The sequence below is a fragment of the Bos taurus genome, chromosome 13 (assembly GCF_002263795.3).
Source record: "Bos taurus isolate L1 Dominette 01449 registration number 42190680 breed Hereford chromosome 13, ARS-UCD2.0, whole genome shotgun sequence".
NCBI lineage: Eukaryota > Metazoa > Chordata > Mammalia > Artiodactyla > Bovidae > Bos > Bos taurus.
The window spans coordinates 60544218-60566494 of NC_037340.1; the positions used below are offsets into that span (position 1 = coordinate 60544218).

A 22277-nucleotide genomic window follows, 5' to 3' on the forward strand; every position below is an offset into this window, starting at 1 on the left:
TGTTTTGGTATACCTTTCTGGAACCAGAGAGTTTAAGTATTTATATCTTATTGTGTGTACAAAGAGAACTAGGCTGAAATCCGGACTTCTAGATTCTAATCCCACTTTAAAAGTGATTAGCCACGGTACTTGTTTTTTTAAGACATGTTTATCTGTGAAAATGAGATAGTCTGGCTTTACCTGTTTTTCTCAGAGTCATTAGGATCAAGCACAAAATTGTATATAGATATATACTTTGGAGACCGAAGTTGTATGTAATTATAAAATGATACTCCTACAGAAAAGTATATGATAGACTGAGGTGATAGATCATTTAGAGTCATATGAAAGGCACAAATAGTGAGTCTTACGGTGTAGAAGACAGTGGTGGTGCTTGGGAAAAGGTCTCTGAAACTGTTTTCAGGGCCTGAGTGAGGAAGATTTGGATTGGTGTGCATGGGAGGGTGGGAGGGAAGCATAATCTAGAATGCACAAGATAAGAGAGGAAGAAATAAGTGAGAGAAATGTTTCATATGGAAGTTTACATAGGAAGTAAACTTGGAAAGGGAGAATAGTGATGACCTGGAAAAGATAACCTCTGCATTCCCTTCCAGCCTAAAAATTACAATTTTTGTCTCTTCTAGGTTGTTGGGAGCCATTAATGGCCTTTAGTGATGGGTGGTTTGGAAAGATTTTTTTATTTAAATCTCCTTCCATTTATTAAGATAAAATTTGCATTGATCACATTAAATTAGGGTTTAAGTGACTTGCCTGGTTTATCACAAACTAGCTTTTGTAAGTTTATAGATTTTAAAGGATTCTATAGGAAAAATGTTTGTAAACCAGGAGCTATTTGCCATCAACCAGCAGTAGGGATATAGCAAGTAGTAGAAAACAGAAAAATTAATGGATTAGTTTCTGGAGAGAGGGGATTCCCTGGTGGCTCAGATGGTACACGTTCTGCCTGCAATGCAGCAGACCCGGATTCAGTCCCTGAGTCAGGAAGATCCCCTGGAGAAGGGAATGGCAACCCACTCTATAGTTTTCTTGCCTGGAAAATGCCATGGATGGAGGAGCCTGGCAGGCTACACTCTATGGGGTTGCAAAGAGTCAGATACAACTGAGCAACTAACACTTTGACTTTCCTGGAGAGGAGAAACATCTCCTAGATACTCTAGCAGATGAGAAAGATATAGTTGAAGCAAAAAGAAAACTTAAAATTAGCTAAGCTTCCCACCCAGTGTACTGAATTCTAATAGAAGCAAGGCTGAGGCCATGGATTGAATTAAAAATGGAATTCACGGTTAGTCTAATAAAATAGCTTTCATTTATTGAATGCCTACTTTGCATTGGACTTTTTTTTTTACTTTTTGTCCACCCAAGGTCCTCATTGGTGTGCATGGACTTTGTCTAATTATGGCAACCGGGGGTTACTCTCTAGTTGTGGTGCAGTGGCTTATCTTGCTGCAGAGCACGGGCTCTAGGGCACACGGGCTTCAGGAGTTGTGACATGCATGCTCAGTAGCTCTGCAGCATGTGGAATCTCCCCAGGCAAGGGATTGAACCTGTGTCCCCTGCATTGGTAGGCGACTTCTCTGCCATTGAACTACCAGAGAAGTCCCCGAATTGGGCCCTTTTCTAGCTGTGGTATTGACATCACAATTCTGCAAGACTGGTGTAAAGTTCAGAAATACTTAAGTATCTTTCCCAAAGCTGCACAGCTACAAAGCCAGGTTTTGAGGACAGTCTGTTTCTAAAACTTTCTCCTTTCTGCTGTACCATGTGATTAGGACTCAAGGTTTAAAAAGTCTGCAGTATTGTTTAGTAGTCCCTAGACCTAAATCATCAACCTGGGAAATGTCTAAAAATAGCTCTCCAGCTCTGTTCTCAAGATTCTGATTAAGTGGGTCTGTACAGTTTGTATGTTAAAAACTCCAGGTTGATCATCAAAGTTTAGTAACCAGTAGTCTTGTTAAAGAAGAGATATTACATGTTTACAATAATTTCTAAGAAGTGTATACTGTGTGTCAGTAGTCTTAGGTGACCAAAACTGATGGGAAAGACTCACATGGTCCATTGTGGCAGACACAGGTCACACTGAGCATTTGAAATATGGCTGATCCAAATTGAGATATGCTGTAAGGATAAAATACAGCAATTTTAAAGGCTTAGTACCAAAAAAGAATATAAAATGGTTCATTAGTAATTTTTTATATTGATTTAAATATTGAAATAAGATTTTGGATATTTTTTTTGTTAGCCCTAAAATATTAAATGTGGGTGCTAGAATATTTTAAATACACATGTGGGAAAATCCCTAGCAGTCCAGTGGTTCAGACTTTGTCCTTTCACTGCCATGACCTCTGAGTTCATTCCCTGGTCAGGAAACTAAGATCCTACAAGTCTCATGGCATGGCCAAAATAGATTGAAAAATAAAAATAAAATACACATGTGGCTTGCATTGTATTTCTTTGGACCAGCACTGTTTTAACTGTTTAGAAAAAAGGCTTTGTAGAGGAGGTGCATTTGGACCACAGCCCTTCTCAGAAAAATGAAAGCAATTTCTGTACTAAAACAGATGTGGAAATGATGGGTGAAGACAAAGAAATATGAAAGATACATTGATTATAAAGCTAAACAGATATTATGTCTCAGCCATATTCTGAGATCTTTTTAGATGTCTCATTTGAGTCTTGCAATAATTTTATAAGTATTCTTATTGATTGTTTTACCTGTAATTGAAAGGTTTAGAAAGGTTATATAACTTGCTCATAAGCACACAGCTAGCAAGTAATGAAAGTAGGAGTCACATTAGGCAATCTGACTCCCAGGCCCACATTTAACCGAAAAGGTTATACTACACAAAGATAGTTTGGCCATCTTTGCTACTGGTCCTGATTTCCTTCATTTCTGTAGGGTGTTTAATAAGACTTAAGAGGAAGGAATGGAAAGAGCCCTGTGTTTCATTCTAATGTTAACACATAAAGAATGATCATCAGAATTAAATGCTAATTCTGCAGAGTTCAGGTGTTTGGAGTACAAATCTTTATTTTCTTTCAATTCAGTATTGCTAAGTAGCTGCAGAGTACCTGGCACAGGACTAGGAGAAGGGGATTCAGAGATGAGTCTGAGACATTTCCTTCCTTCAAGGAGTTCATAAGCAAGCCATTTGTGTATTATACTACCCGTTGAAATATCCTGAAATAATTGTTTTTAATGATGTACTTTTACCCTTTCAGCCAGTAAAGAAGAAGAAAATCAAGCGTGAAATAAAGATTTTGGAGAATTTGCGAGGCGGTCCCAACATCATCACACTGGCAGACATTGTAAAAGACCCTGTGGTGAGTATAGTAGGCACTAGTAAGGCCCACAAGGGCCGAGGTGGTGTTTGACCTTGAGCACAGCTGGCCTCTTTCTGTTCTTCCCTCTGCCATTAAGTCCTGCTTTAAAAGTGCTTAATCAGTTATACCATTTGACTAGTTTGGGTCTTTCTTTCAAAGAGACCTCCACCCACAGACTATTTCTTATTCTTCTAGGCTAAGAGACTGATAGCACTGGAAACTGAAATGTGTTAATCCATTTTGCAAACTCAGGTCCGATGCCGATGGGCGATGGGCGCATTGTCGGGCTGCCTAGAGCCTGGTGAGACTTCAGCTCCATATCTTCTGTTTGAAATCCATCCCCAAAGTGACCTAAGTGTGGTGATAATCAGAGTGGGGAGGGCTTGTAGCAATAGAGGGTTTCCTACTACTGAGGCGAGGACTGCCAAATTCACCACGTAGTGTCCACAAACATTGTGCCCACTAAAGCTGCCAGGTCTATTGCTAATGTGTGTTTTCTTTTTCTTTCCCCTAGTCACGAACTCCCGCCTTGGTTTTTGAACACGTAAACAACACAGACTTCAAGGTATAATGTATAACCAACCATTTCAAGCTGGGTTTTAGGCCACATAAAAAACCTTTTAGGGATGTTACTGTTAGAAGAGCATCCTTCTAACTTACTTTAAAAGAGCTTTTCATCCTGATACTATTAATTTAAAGATAGACATACTCTTGTACAGTGCCCACTTTGCACATCTTGTATTTTGCTCTTTTATTTGTTTAATGCTCTTTAATGACCAGTGTGTAGGTTTGTCACCATTTGACAGTTTACCATTCATTTGATAGGTCCCACTGATGTCAAACTTAATGAAAGCAACAGCTCATGTTTAATCAGGATCTGGCCTTACAGCATTTTGCTTTAAAAATGACAAAGTTCCAGAAGGAATATATTGTATATATGAAAGCCAGGACTGCTTGCTTATAGCTTAGAATTCCTCAGAAACTTTAGGCTCTTGATCTTAAAAAGAGATGGATGGGAAAGAAAGGGTGGTAGTAAATTCTGCTAAAACACAAACTCCTGCAATAGGTATCTCTGACTTTTAGCCAGTTTCAAATAATTCTCAATTCCAGTACAGTAGAAGAATGTGGGCACTCTCTTGGATTTTAACTTGCAGAAATATTTGATTTGCCTTTGCACAAGTCCAGTATCAAGAATGTTGGATGTCAATAAATGATTGAATTCTTATGCTGAGAGGACAAAAACAAGGAAGAAAAGTTTACTTTCAAATTGGGACAGAAATATTCTGTTAAATTGTCCTGATGTGTTTGGCAACAAGCCATCTGCGTACCCACTGGTGATCTGCAGTGGCTATGACTGTGTAGACCAAAGGTGGGTTAATTCCCTACTAAGGAGGTTATGTATTTGCCCACATTCCTTTTATGAGAAGATCTGGAAGTAAATGAAAAACAAAACTAAGCTGAAAATGTGTATCAGCGCATGTTGCAAATATCAATTGGTATGCTTCCAAAAGTAGATTATAGTTTGAACAATATGAGCTTAAGTAGTTTTTCACTTTTACATATAGAGTTGAAACCCCAAAGTATATCTTTAAAGTTAATGTTATGTTGGAGAAGTAGAGACTGGTAAACAGGTCTTAGAACAGTGGTACATGAGCCAAGTCTTGATTTGAATTACTACAAATGAGGATGAGAAGTTGCCTTCCTTTCAGTACTATTTCATGGCTCAAATGTTGCATTTGTCTTTAACAGCAATTGTACCAGACGTTAACAGACTATGATATTCGATTTTACATGTATGAGATTCTAAAGGTAAGGAATTCTTGAATATTAAATATCTTTGGATTGATCTCCCCTTTGTTAAATAATCCAGATGACTGTAGAAAAGCCAGTGGGTTGACTTTGTAAAATATGTTGGGGTGGGGGAGTCTGTTTCTGTAACTACTTAATAAACTAATAGCATCAGAACTCACGCTGACTGAAAGATAGGGTCTAGTAGGAATATAATTTATAATGCTTTGGAAAGGGTATTTAGAAGAGAGATTAAAAGACTCCTTAACAAATATTTGTAATCTCTATCAAAAATAATTCCTGATGTACTGGCTTCTGGTATACTTTATTTCACTTAAAATTGGTCAAATAAAACAGTAAACTTTGACTTAACCCTTAAAGAGCCATTGTCCTAAGGATTGTGTGAATCTCTGCTTAGAAGTTGCTGATTTAGAATGAGCTTTGATTTCTAAAGTGGGATCACCAAATATGTTGCTTCCAGTACTCAAAAGATCAGCTTTATAGGTAAGAAAATTGCTAAGAGTTGACTAGTGCCTTACTAAATGAGGGTTGACGTAAAGCCTACATTTGAACTATAGAAGTACCCCAGAGAAACTATGCCAGCAGAAGTATTTTATCTTTCATTGGCTCATGCAGTCTTGTGCCACACAGGACTTCACAAAGTTAAGGATATGCTTGTCTAACCCTGGGTATCATAGGAACCCAAATTGCCCTTGAGAAAGGACAAAAACTTGGCCAGTGACTTCAGCTGGCTTAAAGGCCTGGATTAGCAAACTCCAGAAGTTATGCCACTCACTAGCTTGAAGTTGGACTTGGTTTTCAAATCGTATTTGGTGTCATAAATCAGGAGTTTGCAAACTTCTTTACAAGGCCAAATGGTTTAAAAATTTTTGGCTTTGTGGGTCACAGGGTCTTGGTCACACTACTCAGCTCTGCTGCTGTAGCATGAAAGCAGCCACAGGCAACATGCAAGCAAATAGTTATGGCCATTAAACAATAAAACCATTTATAAAAACCTTCCAATAAAACATTCACAAAAATAAACAGCAGGTCATATTTGGCCCATGGGAGCGTCGTGGTTTGCCGACCTCTGTTGTAGACTCTTAATGCCAGAGATTTACTATTCTTTGAATAAGAGGTTTGTAGTACAGGTCAGGTTTCTTCCTTTGAGGGGCTCATATTTATTAAAATAATCCAGGCTCTCGGTAAGAGGGAGAAATTAGAAGTGATGTAGTTGGTATACACTTTGAGTCTTTAACAAAAAAGATGTTGAAATACCTCTGCAGAAACAGGTCTTCGGAATTTAAGAGTCTGTGGGTTTGCACAAGTCTCTGAAAAATACCTGTGGAACTGATTGTCCTAACCTTGACTCTCAGGAGTGTTGTGAGGCTTGAAGGAAAGCTGAAAGAGAAAGTAAAAGACTTCAACTAAAAAAATCTCTTATACAAGCTAACTCTTCCCTTTTTTACATGTTCCTCCCACAGGCCCTTGATTACTGCCATAGCATGGGGATTATGCACAGAGATGTCAAGCCCCATAATGTCATGATTGATCATGAGCACAGAAAGGTAAAGTGATAGAAGGCCAAGTCTTCTTTATCAGCACAAGAGAGTTAGCAGCCCATTTTTCAACATTTTATCCCTAGCATCTGTCATAGTCTGTGGTACCTATTAGGCACTTGATAAATGTTTGACAACTGAATGAATGAACAAATCAGTGTGGAATCTAAAATACGGCACAAATGAACTTGTCTGTGAAACAGACTCACAGCCTGGATGCCAGAGTGAAGTTGGGTGGGGAGGGGTGGGCTGGGAGTATGGAATTAGCAGATGCAAAACTATTATATATAGAATGGATGAGCAACAGGGCCCTATTTTAGAGCACAGGGAACTATATTCAATATCCTGTGATAAACCATATGGAGAAGAATATGGAAAAGAATGTATATAAATGTATAACTGAATCACTTTTCTGTACAGCAGAAATTAACACAACATTGTAAATCAACTAGAATAAAACAAATTTTTAAAAAATCACAATGTTTAAAACTTCATTCATATTCCTATCAAAAATAAAAGAGATTAGTGTTGTGGGTAAAACATTAGTTTGAGTTTTAGTCTTATTTATTGAAAAACTACTCTGTTGGGAAATGGTGTTTCTCATCTGCCTCTTTTTTTCTTATAGGGGTATACAAGTAATATTTGTTGTATGTGCCACTAGGCTATTACGAGGATTAGGTGTGTACAGTTGTAAAATGGATGAAATATTCAGAAACTGCTGATGCAGGTGTCATGAGTATTAGTTGCAGTATAACATTTCTGTTTTTTAAGGTGACCCAAGCCCACCTTTTGTATGCAGTGATGGCTCTCTGTTGCAGGCTTTGGAGATAATAGGTGATTTATTCATTCAGTTAATATCCTGTTACACATTTACACACTGTGTGTAATGGGTACTATTCTAGAGGCTGGGGTGTATGTGTAAAACAAAAAATTCTTGTCCATAGAAGCTTGCATTTGAGGGAGACTGGTGGGATACAGAGTTAAAAGTGGTATGGGAGAAAAATAAAACAGGAATGGGGAGTGTCAGAGGGTGTTGCAATTTTAAACAGGCTGACAAGGAAAAGATTTTGTTAGGAAGGTGACATTTTGTAGAACACTTGAAGGGAATTAGCTGTGCAGTTTTGAGAAGAGGGTATAGCAGACGCTAAAACCCTGAGACAAGAATGTGCCTGGCATATTGAAACAGAACAAGGGTAGAGCTGGGGTAGAATGAACTCGGGGAAGAGAAGAAGGAAATGAGATTGAGAGAGATAAATAGAACCGTATCTTGTAAAACCTTGAAGATCACTGTCAGACCTTTTCTCTGAAGATACAGAGGTTTTTGCAGGGTTTGAGCAGAGGGTTGATAAGTTCTCCGTTCTGTATTTAAAAGTTCACTACACATCTATTAGTACAAAGGATTCCAAATATAGACAGGAATGCAGAGTAACTCGATCTCTCATACATTGCCGGTGGGGATGTTAGGTGGCACACTCATTTTGGAGAATGTCAGTCTGTATTGTTTTATAGTTTGTCAGTTTCTTTAAAAGCTAAACATACGCTTACCAGACAACCCAGTAGTGACATTTATCCCAGAAAAACAGACTGAGATCTATACAGAAACTTTCAGTTGGGTAAATGATTCATTAAACTCTGATGTATCTATACCATTGTAGTATTATTACTGATTAGTAAGAACTCTTGGATAAGTCTCATGCTGAGTGAAAAAAGCAATCTCAAAAATTTAAACTGATGGTTCCATTTCTATAATTCTCACGATGACAGAGTTAGAGAACGGAAGGGTTGCCAGGGGTTAGAAAACAAGAGGAAGGAGTAGCATAAAGGATAACTGTTGTGATGCTCTTTTTCTAATCATGGACTAGATAGGAATCTAGCTGTATGAATCTGCATATGTGATAAAATTGTGTGGAACTATACACACGTGTAAAACTGTTGAAAAGAAAGGTCTCTGAATTGTGTCAGTTTCCTGGCTTTAATATTGTACTGTAGTGACGTAAGATGTTACCATCGGGGAAACTGGTTGAAGGGTACACAGAACATCTCCAGATTCCTATGAATTTATAACCATTTTAAAATATTTTTTAAGAGGATCATTTTGGTTCCTGTGTGGAGAATCGAGGGTAAAAGTGAAAGGTAGACCAGTTAAGAAAAGCAGCTGTTGCAGTGAATCAGAGATTGGTGAAAGCATGGACCAGGGTGGTAGCAGTGGATGTGATGATAGGCTCAAAATCTGATAGAGCCATCAGGATATATTGACAGATTAGATGTGGGATAGAAGGGAGAGAAGAGTCCAGGGTGAAAAGTTTTTAACCTGAATGACAGGATAAATGGAATTACATTTAAGGTAACAGGAGGAGGAGGAGGATTCCATGGGAAAACAGGTTTTGCAGTGAATAATCAGAGTTTTAGTTCTGAGATGTCTTTCAGATGATCAAAGAGAGATGGCTGTTGAGAGGTGTGGGCTAAATATAGGTGGGAATATCAGAGATGGTGTGTGTGAAGCCACAGACCAGCAATAGTCACCTGGGAATACTTCCTGATAAGACAGGAAGCTCAGGAATAGCTCTGATATTAAGATGTTGAAGAGAAAGACTATAAAAAAGCTACATTTTCATATTTTTTGTTATATTTCCCTTTGTTTACTAAAAGAAGACACTGAACCTCATAAACTGAAGTTTTGGAGACAGTGCTGGAACAGTCAGGCGTTACTCAGGCCCTTCTGCTCACACTACAGGTTATGGTCGTGCTTTGCATGAAGGTCAAGTAAGGTGGCCTCTTGTCCGTGCTACTATTGGGGTGGCCAAAAAGTGTGTTTATTTCTCCATACGATGACTGTAGTAGCACTGAGCTGTCTTTAACTTCATTGGAAATGATTTTGTTGGATTATATTATTATCAGTGTGCATTTTTTTTAAAAACTTAGCCAAATTGCTGAATTTTTGTGAAGCCATTTTAATGTTGAAGATGGAAGAAAAAAGGCAACATTTTCAGCATATAATGTTTTATTGTTTCAAGAGAGGTGAAAATGCAACTGAAATGCAAAAAAAGATGTGTGCAGTGTGTGGAGAAGGTACTGTGACTGATTGTTTCAGAAGTGGTTTGCAAACTTTTGTACTGGAGACTTCCCACTGGATGATGCTGTTTGGTCAGGTAGACCAATTGAAGTTAATAGCGATCAAATCGAGACATTGATTGAAAAAAATCAATGTTATATACCACGCAAGAGATAGTCAACATACTCAAAATATCCAGATCAAGCGTTGAAAATCCTTTGCACCAGCTTGGTTATGTTAACCACTTTGATGTTTGGGTTCCACATAAGTTAAGTGTAAAAAAACCTTCTTGACCGTATTTCCGCATGTGATTCTCTATACTTAAACGTAACAAAATTGTTCACTTTTAAAACGAATTGTGATGGATGATGAAAGTGGATACTGTACAGTAATGTGGAATGGAAGAGATCTTGGGACAAGTGAAATGAACCACCCATCAACCACCCCAAAAGCCGATCTTCATCCAAAGCTGGTGATGTTGTATGTGTGGTGGGGTTGAAAGAGAGTCCTCTATAGTGAGTTCCTTCTGGAAAACTAAACGATGAATCCCAACAAGTACAGCTCCCGGTTGGACCAACTGAAAGCAGCGCTCCAGAGTTAGTCAACAGAAAATGGGGATAATCCTCCACCAGGATAACACAAGACCGGATGTTTCTTTGATGACCAGGCAAAAACTGTTTAACACCTTGGCTGGAAAGTTCTGATTCATCTGCCAAATTCACCAGACATTGTACCTTTGGATGTCTGTTTATTTTGATCTTTATGAAATTATCTTAGTGGAAAAAACTTCAGTTTCCTGTAAGACTGTAAAGGCACCTGGAACAGTTCTTTACTCAGAAAGAAAAAGTGTTGGGAAAATGGAATTGTGAAATTGCCTGGAAAATGGCAGGATGTAGTAGAACAAAACAGTAATATGTTGTTCAATAAAGATCTTGGTGAAAATGAAAAATGTGTCTTTTATTTTTACTTAAAAAACAGAAGGAACTTTTTGACCAACCCAATACTATTTTGGTAAGAGCTGTATTTTTATTTTTCTCCTGTGTACTGAGCATTGCATTGAATTCTAAAAATTAGCAAAGGTGAATAAAACAGTCCCTATTCTCAAGGACCTTACAGTCCATATTTTGTAAAAAAAAAAAAAAAGTAGAAAGCAAATATTCAGTAAAGAATTGTAGGTTCTATTAAAGAAATTTATCTAAGGTTGGTGGGTGAGGCAGTTCAAAGACAGTAGTTGCTTCTATTTACATAATTAGAAAAGATTTCGTTGAAGGAGTTAACTCAGAAGAGATGTTCACCAGAATAGGAGTCAAGATTGAGTAGTAGAGACATTTTAGTCAAGAGGAGGAGTATAAATTTGGAGAAACACAAAATAATTGTATGTTAAAAAGAGTAGTTTTGGGAATTCTTAACTGCCAAGGGCCCAGGTTCAATCCCTGGTTGGGGAACTAAAAGTCCCACAGACCACACAATGTGGCCAAAAAAAAAAAAGTACTCTAATGGCATTGTGGAGGGTATCTTGAAAGACACATTTATTATCTTTTTTTCTCCCTTCAGCTACGGCTAATAGACTGGGGTTTGGCTGAGTTTTACCATCCTGGCCAAGAATATAATGTCCGAGTTGCTTCCCGATATTTCAAAGGTCCTGAGCTACTTGTAGACTATCAGGTGAGAAGAGAAGGGCAGATAAAATTTTTGTCCTATGTTTGTTTTGCATGTAATTTTCTAAGTGTTATTTTGCGTTTTGAATGGGCCATTTTTGCACATCCGTGACTGTCCCTTTTATAGGAGTGTCAGATACGAATCTCTTCAGTTCGTCTACCACAACTTTTGTGTATATTGTCAAAATGTCTGTAGAATATAAATAAATCTGCATTTGATCCTAACTGAAGAGAAAGACACTTCTAATCAGAAATTCCAGAGCTTGTTTTAGAATTGAAAGAAGTTCAGGCTCTGTCCTAGAAATTTATTTTCTGGTATAGCACTGAATTCAAAGAATTTTTATACATAAAAATATTCTTTAGAGCATTATTTATAATGGTGAAAAACACTATCCTACTATAGGGTACACTAAAGATTAAATTCTGAAACAGTCATGCTATAAAATATGGTACACATTAAAAGGTTTCCATAAACTTTTTGTTTATGGGTGTTCTTATGTAAGTGAAGAAAGTAACTCAAAATAGTATGTACGGGTTTCAAATGAGAGGGTTAGGGAGTATAAGTGGAAATGCATAGAAGAAAAGACTGAAAAGAAATATATAAAGATACTGGTATTTGGAGCTTAAAGTCAATGGAGTAGGATTTATTTGTTTTTCTATTTTTAAAAAATAGCTTTTTAAATTTGAAGTGACAAGATTCATCTTGTCATTTCACATGTGATGACAACATTTTCTTTAATGCAGATGTACGATTATAGTTTGGATATGTGGAGCTTGGGTTGTATGCTGGCAAGTATGATCTTCCGGAAGGAGCCATTTTTCCACGGACATGACAATTATGATCAGGTAATATATGTTGTTCCTATTGAGAAATTTATTGATGTACCCTAGCAATGGCCAGATCTGCTTACTCCTTAGAAACTGCAGTGGATCTTGCTAAAATACAAATGCCTAACCCCTACCTGAGAGCTATTTAGAATCTCTGAGTGTAAGCCCCCAGAATAATTTTCAATTACTGGCTTGTTCAGTTAATGATTCTAGGGCCTTGTGGGAGGTACCGTTGCCTTGTTTGAGCACAGTGATTTAATTTTGAGATAATGTAAATTGTTGTGAAAGTCGCTCAGTTGTGTCCGACTCTTTGTGACCACCTGGACTATACAGTCCATGCGATTCTCCAGGCCAGAGTACTGCAGCAGGTAGTCTTGCCCTTCTCCGGGATCTTCCCAGCCCAGGTCTTCCACGTTGCAGGTGGATTCTTCACCAGCTGAGCCACCAGGGAAGCAAATTCACGTGAAGATACCATAATTAATACAGAGAGATATAGTATCTTTTACCCAATTTCCCCCAAATAGAACTTTTTGCCAGCTATGTACAGGATCACAACCAGGATATTAATATGAGTACAACCAGAATACCAGAACATCTCTGTCACCTCAGGAATCCTTTATATGCCCTTTTGTAGTCCACACCAGCTTCCCCCTGGCCTTCACGCTACTATGTTGTATCTCATTTCTGCAGTTTTATCATTCCAAGAATGTTATGTAAATATGACTTTATGAAGTCATATTTACCTATGACTAACATAGTACAACTCATATGAAAATGACTACTCTTCATATGAGTTGAAGAATATCAGGTAAATTCAGTTAAAAATCAGCAGCTTTTTGTTAGATGTCACGCAGGTTTGAGGAATATAGGAAAAAAATAGCCCTCTGCCCTGCATAAGGTTTTTCACAGTCTTACCTAGTAAGAGAACCAAATGTATAAGAAAATAAGTCATGGTCATAAATGTCGGTAAAAGTGTAGATAAGATATACAAAGGCAGTTATAATGCGAGTGAGTGGTCTGATGAAGTGGAGAACTTTCCAAAGGAAGTAATATCTTCAGCTAGGCTGTTGCAGTGTGGGGCGGAGGGGTGGGGGATGAGACTTCAGAGGGAAGTTCAGTTCAGTTTAGTCACTCAGCCGTGTCCGACTCTTTGCTACCCCATGAATTGCAGCACGCCAGGCCTCCCTGTCCATCACCAACTCCCGGACTCCACCCAAACCCATGTCCATTGAGTCGGTGATGCCATCCAACCATCTCATCCTCTGTCGTCCCCTTCTCCTCTTGCCCTCAATCTTTCCCAGCATCAGAATCTTATCCAGTGAGTCAGCTCTTCGCATCAGGTGGCCAAAGTATTGGAGTTTCAGCTTCAACCTCAGTCCTTCCAATGAACACCCAGGACTGGTCTCCTTTAGGATGGACTGGTTGGATCTCCTTGGAGTCCAAGGGACTTTCAAGAGTCTTCTCCAACACCACAGTTCAAAAGCATCAATTCTTCTGCGCTCAGCTTTCTTTATAGTCCAACTCTCACATCCATACATGACTACTGGAAAAACCATAGCCTTGACTAGATGGACCTTTGTTGGCAGAGTAATGTCTTTGCTTTTTAATATGCTGTCTAGGTTGGTCACAACTTTCCTTCCAAGGAGTAAGCGTCTTTTAATTTCATGGCTGCGGTCACCATCTGCAGTGATATTGGAGCCCAGAAAAATAAAGTCAGCCATTGTTTCCACTGTTTCCCCATCTATTTGCCATGAAGTGATGGGACCAGATGCCATGATCTTAATTTTCTGAATGTTGAGCTTTAAGCCAACTTTTTCACTCTCTTCTTTTACTTTCATCAAGAGGCTCTTTAGTTCTTCTTCACTTTCTGCCATAAGGGTGGTGTCATCTGCATATCTGAGTTTATGGATATTTTTCCTGGCAATCTTGATTCCAGCTTGTGCTTCCTCCAGCCCAGCATTTCTCATGATGTACTCTGCATATAAGTTAAATAAGTAGGGTGACCAATATACAGCCTTGACATAACTCCTTTTCCTGTTTGGAACCAGTCTGTTCCATGTCCAGTTCTAACTGTTGCTTCCTGGCCTGCATACAGATTTCTCAAGAGGCAGGTCAGGTGGTCTGGTATTCCCATCTCTTTCAGAATTTTCCACAGTTTATTATGATCCACACAGTCAAAGGCTTTGGCATAGTCGATAAAGCAGAAATAGATGTTTTTCTGGAACTCTCTTGCTTTTTCGATGATCCAGCAGATGTTGGCAATTTGATCTCTGGTTCCTCTGCCTTTTCTAAATTCAGCTTGAACATCTGGAAGTTCACGGTTCACGTATTGCTGAAGCCTGGCTTGGAGAATTTTAAGCATTACTTTACTAGCGTGTGAGATGAGTGCAATTGTGTGGTAGTTTGAGCATTCTTTGGCATTGCCTTTCTTTGGGATTGGAATGAAAATTGACCTTTTCCAGTCCTGTGGCCACTGCTGAGTTTTCCAAAGTTGCTGGCATATTGAGTGCAGCACTTTCACAGCATCATCTTTCAGGATTTGAAAGAGCTCAACTGGACTTCCATCACCTCCACTAGCTTTGTTCATAGTGATGCTGTCTAAGGCCCACTTGACTTCACATTCCAGGATGTCTGGCTCTAGGTGAGTGATCACACCATTGTGATTATCTGGGTCTTGAAAATCTTTTCTGTATAATTCTTCTGTGTATTCTTGCCACCTCTTCTTAATATCTTCTGCTTCTGTTAGGTCCCTACTATTTCTGTCCTTTATTAAGCCCATCTTTACATAAAATTTATGTTCTCTTGGTATCTCTAATTTTCTTGAAGAGATCTCTAGTCTTTGCCATTGTATTGTTTTCATCTATTTCTTTGCACTGATCTCTGAGGAAGGCTTTCTTATCTCTCCTTGCTATTCTTTGGAACTCTGTGTTCAAATGGGTATATCTTTCCTTTTTCCCTTTGCTTTTCACTTCCCTTTTTTTCACAGCTATTTGTAAGGCCTCCTCAGACAGCCATTTTGCTTTTTTGCATTTCTTTTTCTTGGGGACTGTCTTAATTCCTGTCTCCTGTACAGTGTCACGAACCTCATTCCATAGTTCATCAGGCACTCTGTCTATCAGATCTAGTCCCTTAAATCTATTTCTCACTTCCACTGTATAGTCATAAGGGATTTGATTTAGGTTATACCTGAATGGTCTAGTGGTTTTCTCCACTTTCTTCAATTTAAGTCTGAACTTGGCAATAAGGAGTTCATGATCTGAGCCACAGTCAGCTCCTGGTCTTGTTTTTGCTAACTGTTTAGAGCTTCTCCATCTTTGGCGGCAAATATAATCAGTTTGATTTTGGTGTTGACCATCTGGTGATGTTCTTGTGTAGAGTCTTCTCTTGTGTTGTTGGAAGAGGGTGTTTGCTATGACCAGTGCATTCTCTTGGCAGCACTCTGTTAGCCTTTGCCCTGCTTCATTCTGTACTCCAAGGCCAAATTTGCCTATTACTCCAGGTGTTTCTTGACTTCCTACTTTTGCATTCCAGAGGGAAGGAACCAGGTTATAAAACCGTTTGTTTTTTCTTATTGATATGTTCACACTGGTAGTAATTAGGGAATGTTGTATGGAAATCCATTCATGCTATGCAAAGAGATTTGAAGTAAATGGGTGTAGCGTTCGTACCTGTAGCCATGATGGTCCCATATTGTTAACTTGATCATGGTTAATTGTTGATTTAATCATGTAATATGCTTTTGGTATGGGTTTTGTCTTCTTTCAATCCTAGTTGGTGAGGATAGCCAAGGTTCTGGGGACAGAAGATTTATATGACTATATTGACAAATACAACATTGAATTAGATCCACGTTTCAATGATATCTTGGGCAGGTAAGTCATAAAACAAAATACGTATCTGCACCATAAGCACTTCGGGTGTAAAATGATACTTTGGATTCCCAGAATAGTTAATGTTCTCTTTGCCTGCAAAGTGTCTGTGGTCCACTACTGCAGGATGCTGCATAGGCAAGCCTGTGATGAAAGCTTTGGATTTGAATGGCCATTTTCCCAGATTCACTAATAGGAGTCTGAGTGTGGAGGTTGTAGGCAGAGGATCCCTGACCTTGTAGTCTAATAGAAGGGTTGTAGTTGAGTCAGAAATCAAAATCTAGATTTATCTTGCTTTTGTAGATGACAAAACCCCGTCTAAGAGAAAAAAGTAATCATAAAAAGTGCATGTTTCAGACTAATTTACAGACAATAGACTCTAAAAGTAGTGACTAGACCCAGTACTAATTCATTCACCACTTAATGGGAAGAGGTAGGCTTTCTTGTTACAAAGGCTTTTGGGGGCCAAGCAGTAGAGATGCCAGGAATATGGGTGGGAGTTGGGAGGAGGCTAACCAGCCCAGCCTTCTGTAACCTGAATTATGTTTGTTTCACAAAATTGTTGGGATCCAGATTTCACTTCTGCAACACTGCCATTTCCAGTCTCTCCAGTTAGCTCTTGAGTTTTGACCTCTCTTTATGATTGGCTGGAATGCTAGACACTAAGGAAAATGTAGGACTGAAATGTTGGGCTTCTCTCCCCCTGGGTCCATTTCTCATTCTCCCTTTTGGCTCTGCAGACATTCCCGTAAGCGATGGGAACGCTTTGTCCACAGTGAAAACCAGCACCTTGTCAGTCCTGAGGCCTTGGATTTCCTGGACAAGCTGCTGCGATACGACCACCAATCACGGCTCACTGCAAGAGAGGCCATGGAGCACCCTTATTTCTGTGAGTCCAGCTGTTTAGTCCACAGAGCTTTGCAGGCCTGCCCAGCAGACTGTACAGAGCAAGGGAGAATATATGCTGTGAAGAAAGCTCTGGACCCACAGAACACAATTGGAATCCCAGCCTCCCTTACTTAGCTTGCTGCAAAGTTACTTCTCCCACAGTGAGCCTTGGTCTCTTCAGTGTGGATAGTGATGGCAGTTGTCTTGCAGAATTGTTGAGAGGATTCTTGTCTAACAGAGTACCTGACACATGATCATCCCTAAATAAACTTCTTTTCTTACTGTGTGGGTGACAGTTCTCATGGCTAGTTTGGAGTGGTTGGATTAGAACATACAGCCTTATGTCTGTCCTATTAATCATTCATTGGAGAGAGCCAGAGAGGCTTAAAAATGTAATTATATGAACACCTTGATCTAGGTTTGTGAATATAGCTAACTACTGTCTTGAGTGAAAATGCCACTTAGCTAGCTCCACTGCATCCTCACTGTGATGTTAGCTTTAGTATCGGGTTGTTCCTTGGGGAGTGGTGGGATGATATTTTAGTGAATCAATTATATTATTGCTCAGTCTCCTGTACTTGAAGCAGACTGACAGGCTGTTTGAGATGGAGAGTGAAGTCTGTGGTCATAGTAGTAATTTGATCAAACCTGTGGTTTTGGCCCATTTGGCACCATGCTTGACCAGCTGCAGTAAAACTCATTTCATTCTCATAATATAATACTGATAGGTAGGGTAGATTGTATTGTCTTGTTAAACTATAACAGGATTGTTTTTGTTTTAAATTAGCTGTACTGGGACTTCCCTGGCAATCCAGTGGTTAAGACTCTGTACTTCCACCACAGGGGGCATAGGTTCAATCCTTGGTTGGGGAACTAAGATCTCACATGCCATGCAGCATGGCCAAAAGTAAATACATTTTTGTTGTTGTTGTTTAGAAATTAGCTCTACTATGCTTACTTCATTTTCCTACCGTTTAATAGTTGGCCTTTGTCACAGTTTTAAGCAAAAATAGTTCTATTTTATATTACTTGTTGATTTCATAGTGAAGGTAGTTGACACCTCAGTTCTGTTATTAGGGGAATAATACAGAGTCTAAATAAAATGTGAAGAATCAGGATGGCTGCTATAAGACCCTAGACCATTAGTTCAGTTCTTCAAGCATAACAGAACCTAACATTTTTGTCTCTTTTTCTAGACACTGTTGTGAAGGACCAGGCTCGAATGGGCTCATCTAGCATGCCAGGGGGCAGTACGCCAGTCAGCAGCGCCAATATGATGTCAGGTCAGTGTCATTGGTAAATTTCTTTTTTTTTTTTTAAATGTATATATAGAAGTCAATTGTCATTCTTAATTTTGCTCCTTCTTTGTGGCCTGATTTCTGTGGCTCTCCTCTATAACGATGACTTGTGTGGCTCTCTCCACCAGGTTTCAGGATGCTTTTGAAACCTGTTTTCCCTTAGTAGTTAGAGCAGGGGTCCCCCAACCTCTGGGCCACAGAACAAGTACCTCCTGTCAAATCAGCAGTGGCATTAGGTTAGAAATAAAGCACACGATAAATGTAATGTGTTTGAATCATCGCAAAACCATTCTCCACAACCCCAGTCCGTGGAAAAATTAGCTTCCGTGAAATCAGTTCCGGGTGCCAGAAAGGTTGGGCATCGCTGAGTTAGAGTATCAACAGTCTCTTTGAGGCCAGAATCACAAAAGTTGTTTGGGACTTGAAAGTCTCAACAAGCCATTAAGAATGAAAAGAGATTCTTTCATCTCACAAGTTAGAGTGGCAGTAGGTGATGTGGTCCTCATCACATAAGAAAATGAGGGAGAGTAGAGATGGGGTTTGTACATGGGCACAGATGTGTATAAGCATGGCTCTTTTTTCCAGAGCAGCTATAGGGTACCTAGTAAATTACAGTGGTTTGTGTGCAATTACTTTTTATTGTTGTTGAGTCATTACAATTTAGACTGAGTTTTTACCGGGGAGAAACCACAGTTACCCAAAAGAAACCATAGGCCTATCCCCTAAGAATTATATACATGGGCAGCATCCACGTGGGTGCTCTTGTGAGAGTACTTTTGTGAGAGTACCTACTCCAACACCCTCAACAAATTGCTGTTGTCTCAATTTTTTTTTTTTTTTAAGAACTAGCTGCCTTCTAGAGTTCAACCTCTGGGTATCATGCAAGTGTGCAAAATGATACATACACAAGGTTACTCATTCTAGCCATGTTTCTAGTCAGAGACCATTAAAAACAGCTCCTTGTAGAATAAGGAATTGATAAGATGAATTATGGGGCATCCTTTCAACAGAGTACTGTATACTCAGAAAAGCTTGAGTGTTTCTGTTCTTTTGTAGCCTCAACTCAAAGGTAGTATTGTGAGGTGAAAAGAAGCAAGATGCAGAACCATGCTCAAGACTAGAAATGGGCAAAAACATAGAATCAAGTTCTTATATGTGATTCTTATATGCATGTTTTTATAAAATTCAAGTATACCCATAAAATATTTCTGAAAGGATACACTGCCAAAAATAGTGCTGTAAGTTGGCCAAGTTATAGGATAAGGGAGAATTCTCACTGTATCCTCTTTGCAGTTATTTGAGTCATGGTACCATATTACCTATTCAGGAAATATATATAATATTTTGAAAATTTAAAGAACTAGCTGACTGAAGGCAATGTAACAGGTAATATGATCAAGAAAGTAAATGGAAATAAATCCTAAAACACTGTTTTAACTTAGAGATGAGAGATGATCCTCTCTGCACCGGCTGACTCTAGGCACAGTGGCCACGAGCACATGAACTTTGACTCCAGCCTTCTGCTGTTCCATTTGTAGTGACTAGCCACATGTGGTTATTTAAATTCACTGAAGTCAAATAAAATTGTAAAATCAGTTGCTTAGTTTAGTTACACATTGCAAATGCTCAGTAGTCACATGTGGCTAGTGACTGTCATGTTAATACAGGTTACAGAGCAGGTTTGGTTGGACAGTGTTATCTTAGACAGTCTTGGGTTGGAATCCAAGCATACATAGCTGTACATGCTTAGCTGTGCACCTTGGACAAACTGCTCAGACTCTCCAAACTTAGATTTCCGTCTCTGTCTTCTAAATTTATTGGAACTTAAATTTTAATTTGTGAGGATTTAATTTGAAATTAATTTGTAAAAATTAAGACGAGGCCTTCAATAAAGAGAGTATTTATTATGTCACTTTTGAGATAGGTGCTTTGAAAAACTGGTGACTTAAGAGTTCCGTGATTGGTGCTTCTAGCTCACTGTCAGCTGTTCTCTTTCAGGGATTTCTTCAGTGCCAACCCCTTCACCCCTTGGACCTCTGGCGGGCTCACCAGTGATTGCTGCTGCCAACCCCCTTGGGATGCCTGTTCCAGCTGCCGCCGGCGCTCAGCAGTAATGGCCCCTTCTGTCTCCTGATGCCTGAGCAGAGGTTGGGGAGTCCACTCTCTCCCTTGATGCAGCTTGCGCCTGGTGGGGAGGGGTGAAATACTTCAGAAGCACCGTGTCTGAACCGTTGCTTGTGGATTTATAGTAGTTCAGTCATAAAAAAAAAAATTATAATAGGCTGATTTTCTTTTTTTTTCTTTTTTCTTTCTTTCTTTTTTTTTTTAACTCGAACTTTTCATAACTCAGGGGATTCCCTGAAAAATTATCTGCAGGTGGACTATTTCATGGACAAATTTTTTTTCTCCCCTTCCAAATTCAGTTTCTCATCACTAAAGATCAAAGATAAACCAGCCTCAATTCCAGCTGCTGTGTTTGGGTGGAGATTTCTTCCCATGCTCACCATTGCTCCCCTACCATCCCACACTCTGGGGGGGTTGTACTTCACGCTCTTCTCCAGAGATTACAAAAATGTAGCTTCTTCAAGGGAGGTGGGAAGGAAGGAGGAAGGGAGGACCCAACCTATAAGAGCAGTACACTGTTAGTCACTTACATCACTTTACTCCAAAAGTGCTTCAGTGGGGTTATCCTGGTGAATCTAGTGGAAATATGTCTTAGTTACATTGAGATGCTGAAAATCTACCCAAAATGCAGACAGGTCCTGAAAACTTCTGTGCAGTTTGAATCATGTCTTATTGACCTAACCTAAATCCAGCTCATTTATAATTTAGTTTCAGTTTAGTTTAAAACTTTAATATCATCCCTCCCAGATTCCTTACCTTGGTCCTCTGCCTTTCATCTCCCAACATGCTCTATAGCTGGTAGGAGGGGGAAGGTAAAATCTTTTTCAGTTTTCTTTGACTTGGCCCTTTTGAATTCAGTTAGTTATTGGGCATAACTTATTGCTTTTTACAAAAGGAAAAAAAAAACATTGTCTATGTAGGTTTCATGCTAGCAACTCTTTAAGAGCTAATGAGAGATGTGGCCACTGAAGTTTATTTTCAGCTTTCTACCTTCATTTCCTCCTACCTTCCCCTTCCCTCATATGCCATCCAATGAGAAGACCTGCCCCTCAGGTTTATAAACGTATCTGAGTGGTAGGAGCAGAGCCACTATCTCCAGTGAAACTGAAATGGTAGACCTGTAATTGTGGGAAAACTAAACTCTCTTGTTACAGCCCTGCCACCCCTTGCTGTGTGTATATATATAATACTTTGTCCTTCATATGTGAAAGATCCAGTGTTGGAATTCTTTGGTGTAAATAAACGTTTGGTTTTATTTATCAAGGTTAGATTTAAGTTCCCTGTGTAAAGGTCTCGCTGGGTGGGTGTCTCACGTTCACATCTGAAGGGCCTGCAGCCCTGTACCATGGAGGCTTCCCAAGGCCCCCGTTTTTATACACCCCTCGTTCAACCCATGGTACCGGGCAGGGCAGAGAGGCCTTAAAAAAGCACCACAAGCCAAAGTGTCTCTGGGGATTAAGGATCCTTTGCCATAAAATCATTTTGTGTCTCAGCAGTGCAGGGATTGGGGATGGGAGAAGTCGCCAGTTTTTGTGTGTGTGTTTGTGTGTAAAGTGGATTTTCCACTGTAATCCAACCACCTAAGTTTATCAGGTGCTTCACTGAGGAAGCCTAGTTTTTTAAGCACAATAGCAAAATCATCAGCTCTGTATTTTCTCCTGTTATTCCATTACAGTAGCTGCTTGTGGGGACTAGGAAAAATTCTTCCAACATATTTTAAGACCTGAAGTCTTAGTTCCCCATTCTCCTACCTTTATAGATTTACAAGTCTTTCTCACCCGGGCGGCAGAGATAAACATAATTGTTTGAGGAGTTGAATTTAATGAACTTATCTAACTTTGTAACCCATCTTGGCTTTAGTAACTTTATCAAGGTGATGGCTTTAGTGAATA

General features: G+C 39.2%; 1 protein-coding gene across 2 annotated transcripts in view; it reads left to right on the forward strand.

Moving 5' to 3' along the window:
* The window catches only part of CSNK2A1 (casein kinase 2 alpha 1), a 57775-nt gene extending 36127 nt beyond the window's left edge, over window positions 1–21648 (forward strand). Inside the window, 10 exon segments of one of the 2 annotated variants that reach the window (NM_174635.2) lie at window positions 3220–3321; window positions 3836–3886; window positions 5071–5130; window positions 6594–6677; window positions 11275–11385; window positions 12123–12224; window positions 15978–16078; window positions 16816–16964; window positions 18160–18246; window positions 20260–21291. In NM_174635.2, coding sequence (NP_777060.2) covers window positions 3220–3321; window positions 3836–3886; window positions 5071–5130; window positions 6594–6677; window positions 11275–11385; window positions 12123–12224; window positions 15978–16078; window positions 16816–16964; window positions 18160–18246; window positions 20260–20375 — 963 coding nt within the window. In that variant the 3' untranslated portion in view covers window positions 20376–21291. 2 annotated transcript variants of the gene reach the window in all.
* The last annotated feature ends 629 nt before the right edge of the window (window positions 21649–22277 follow it).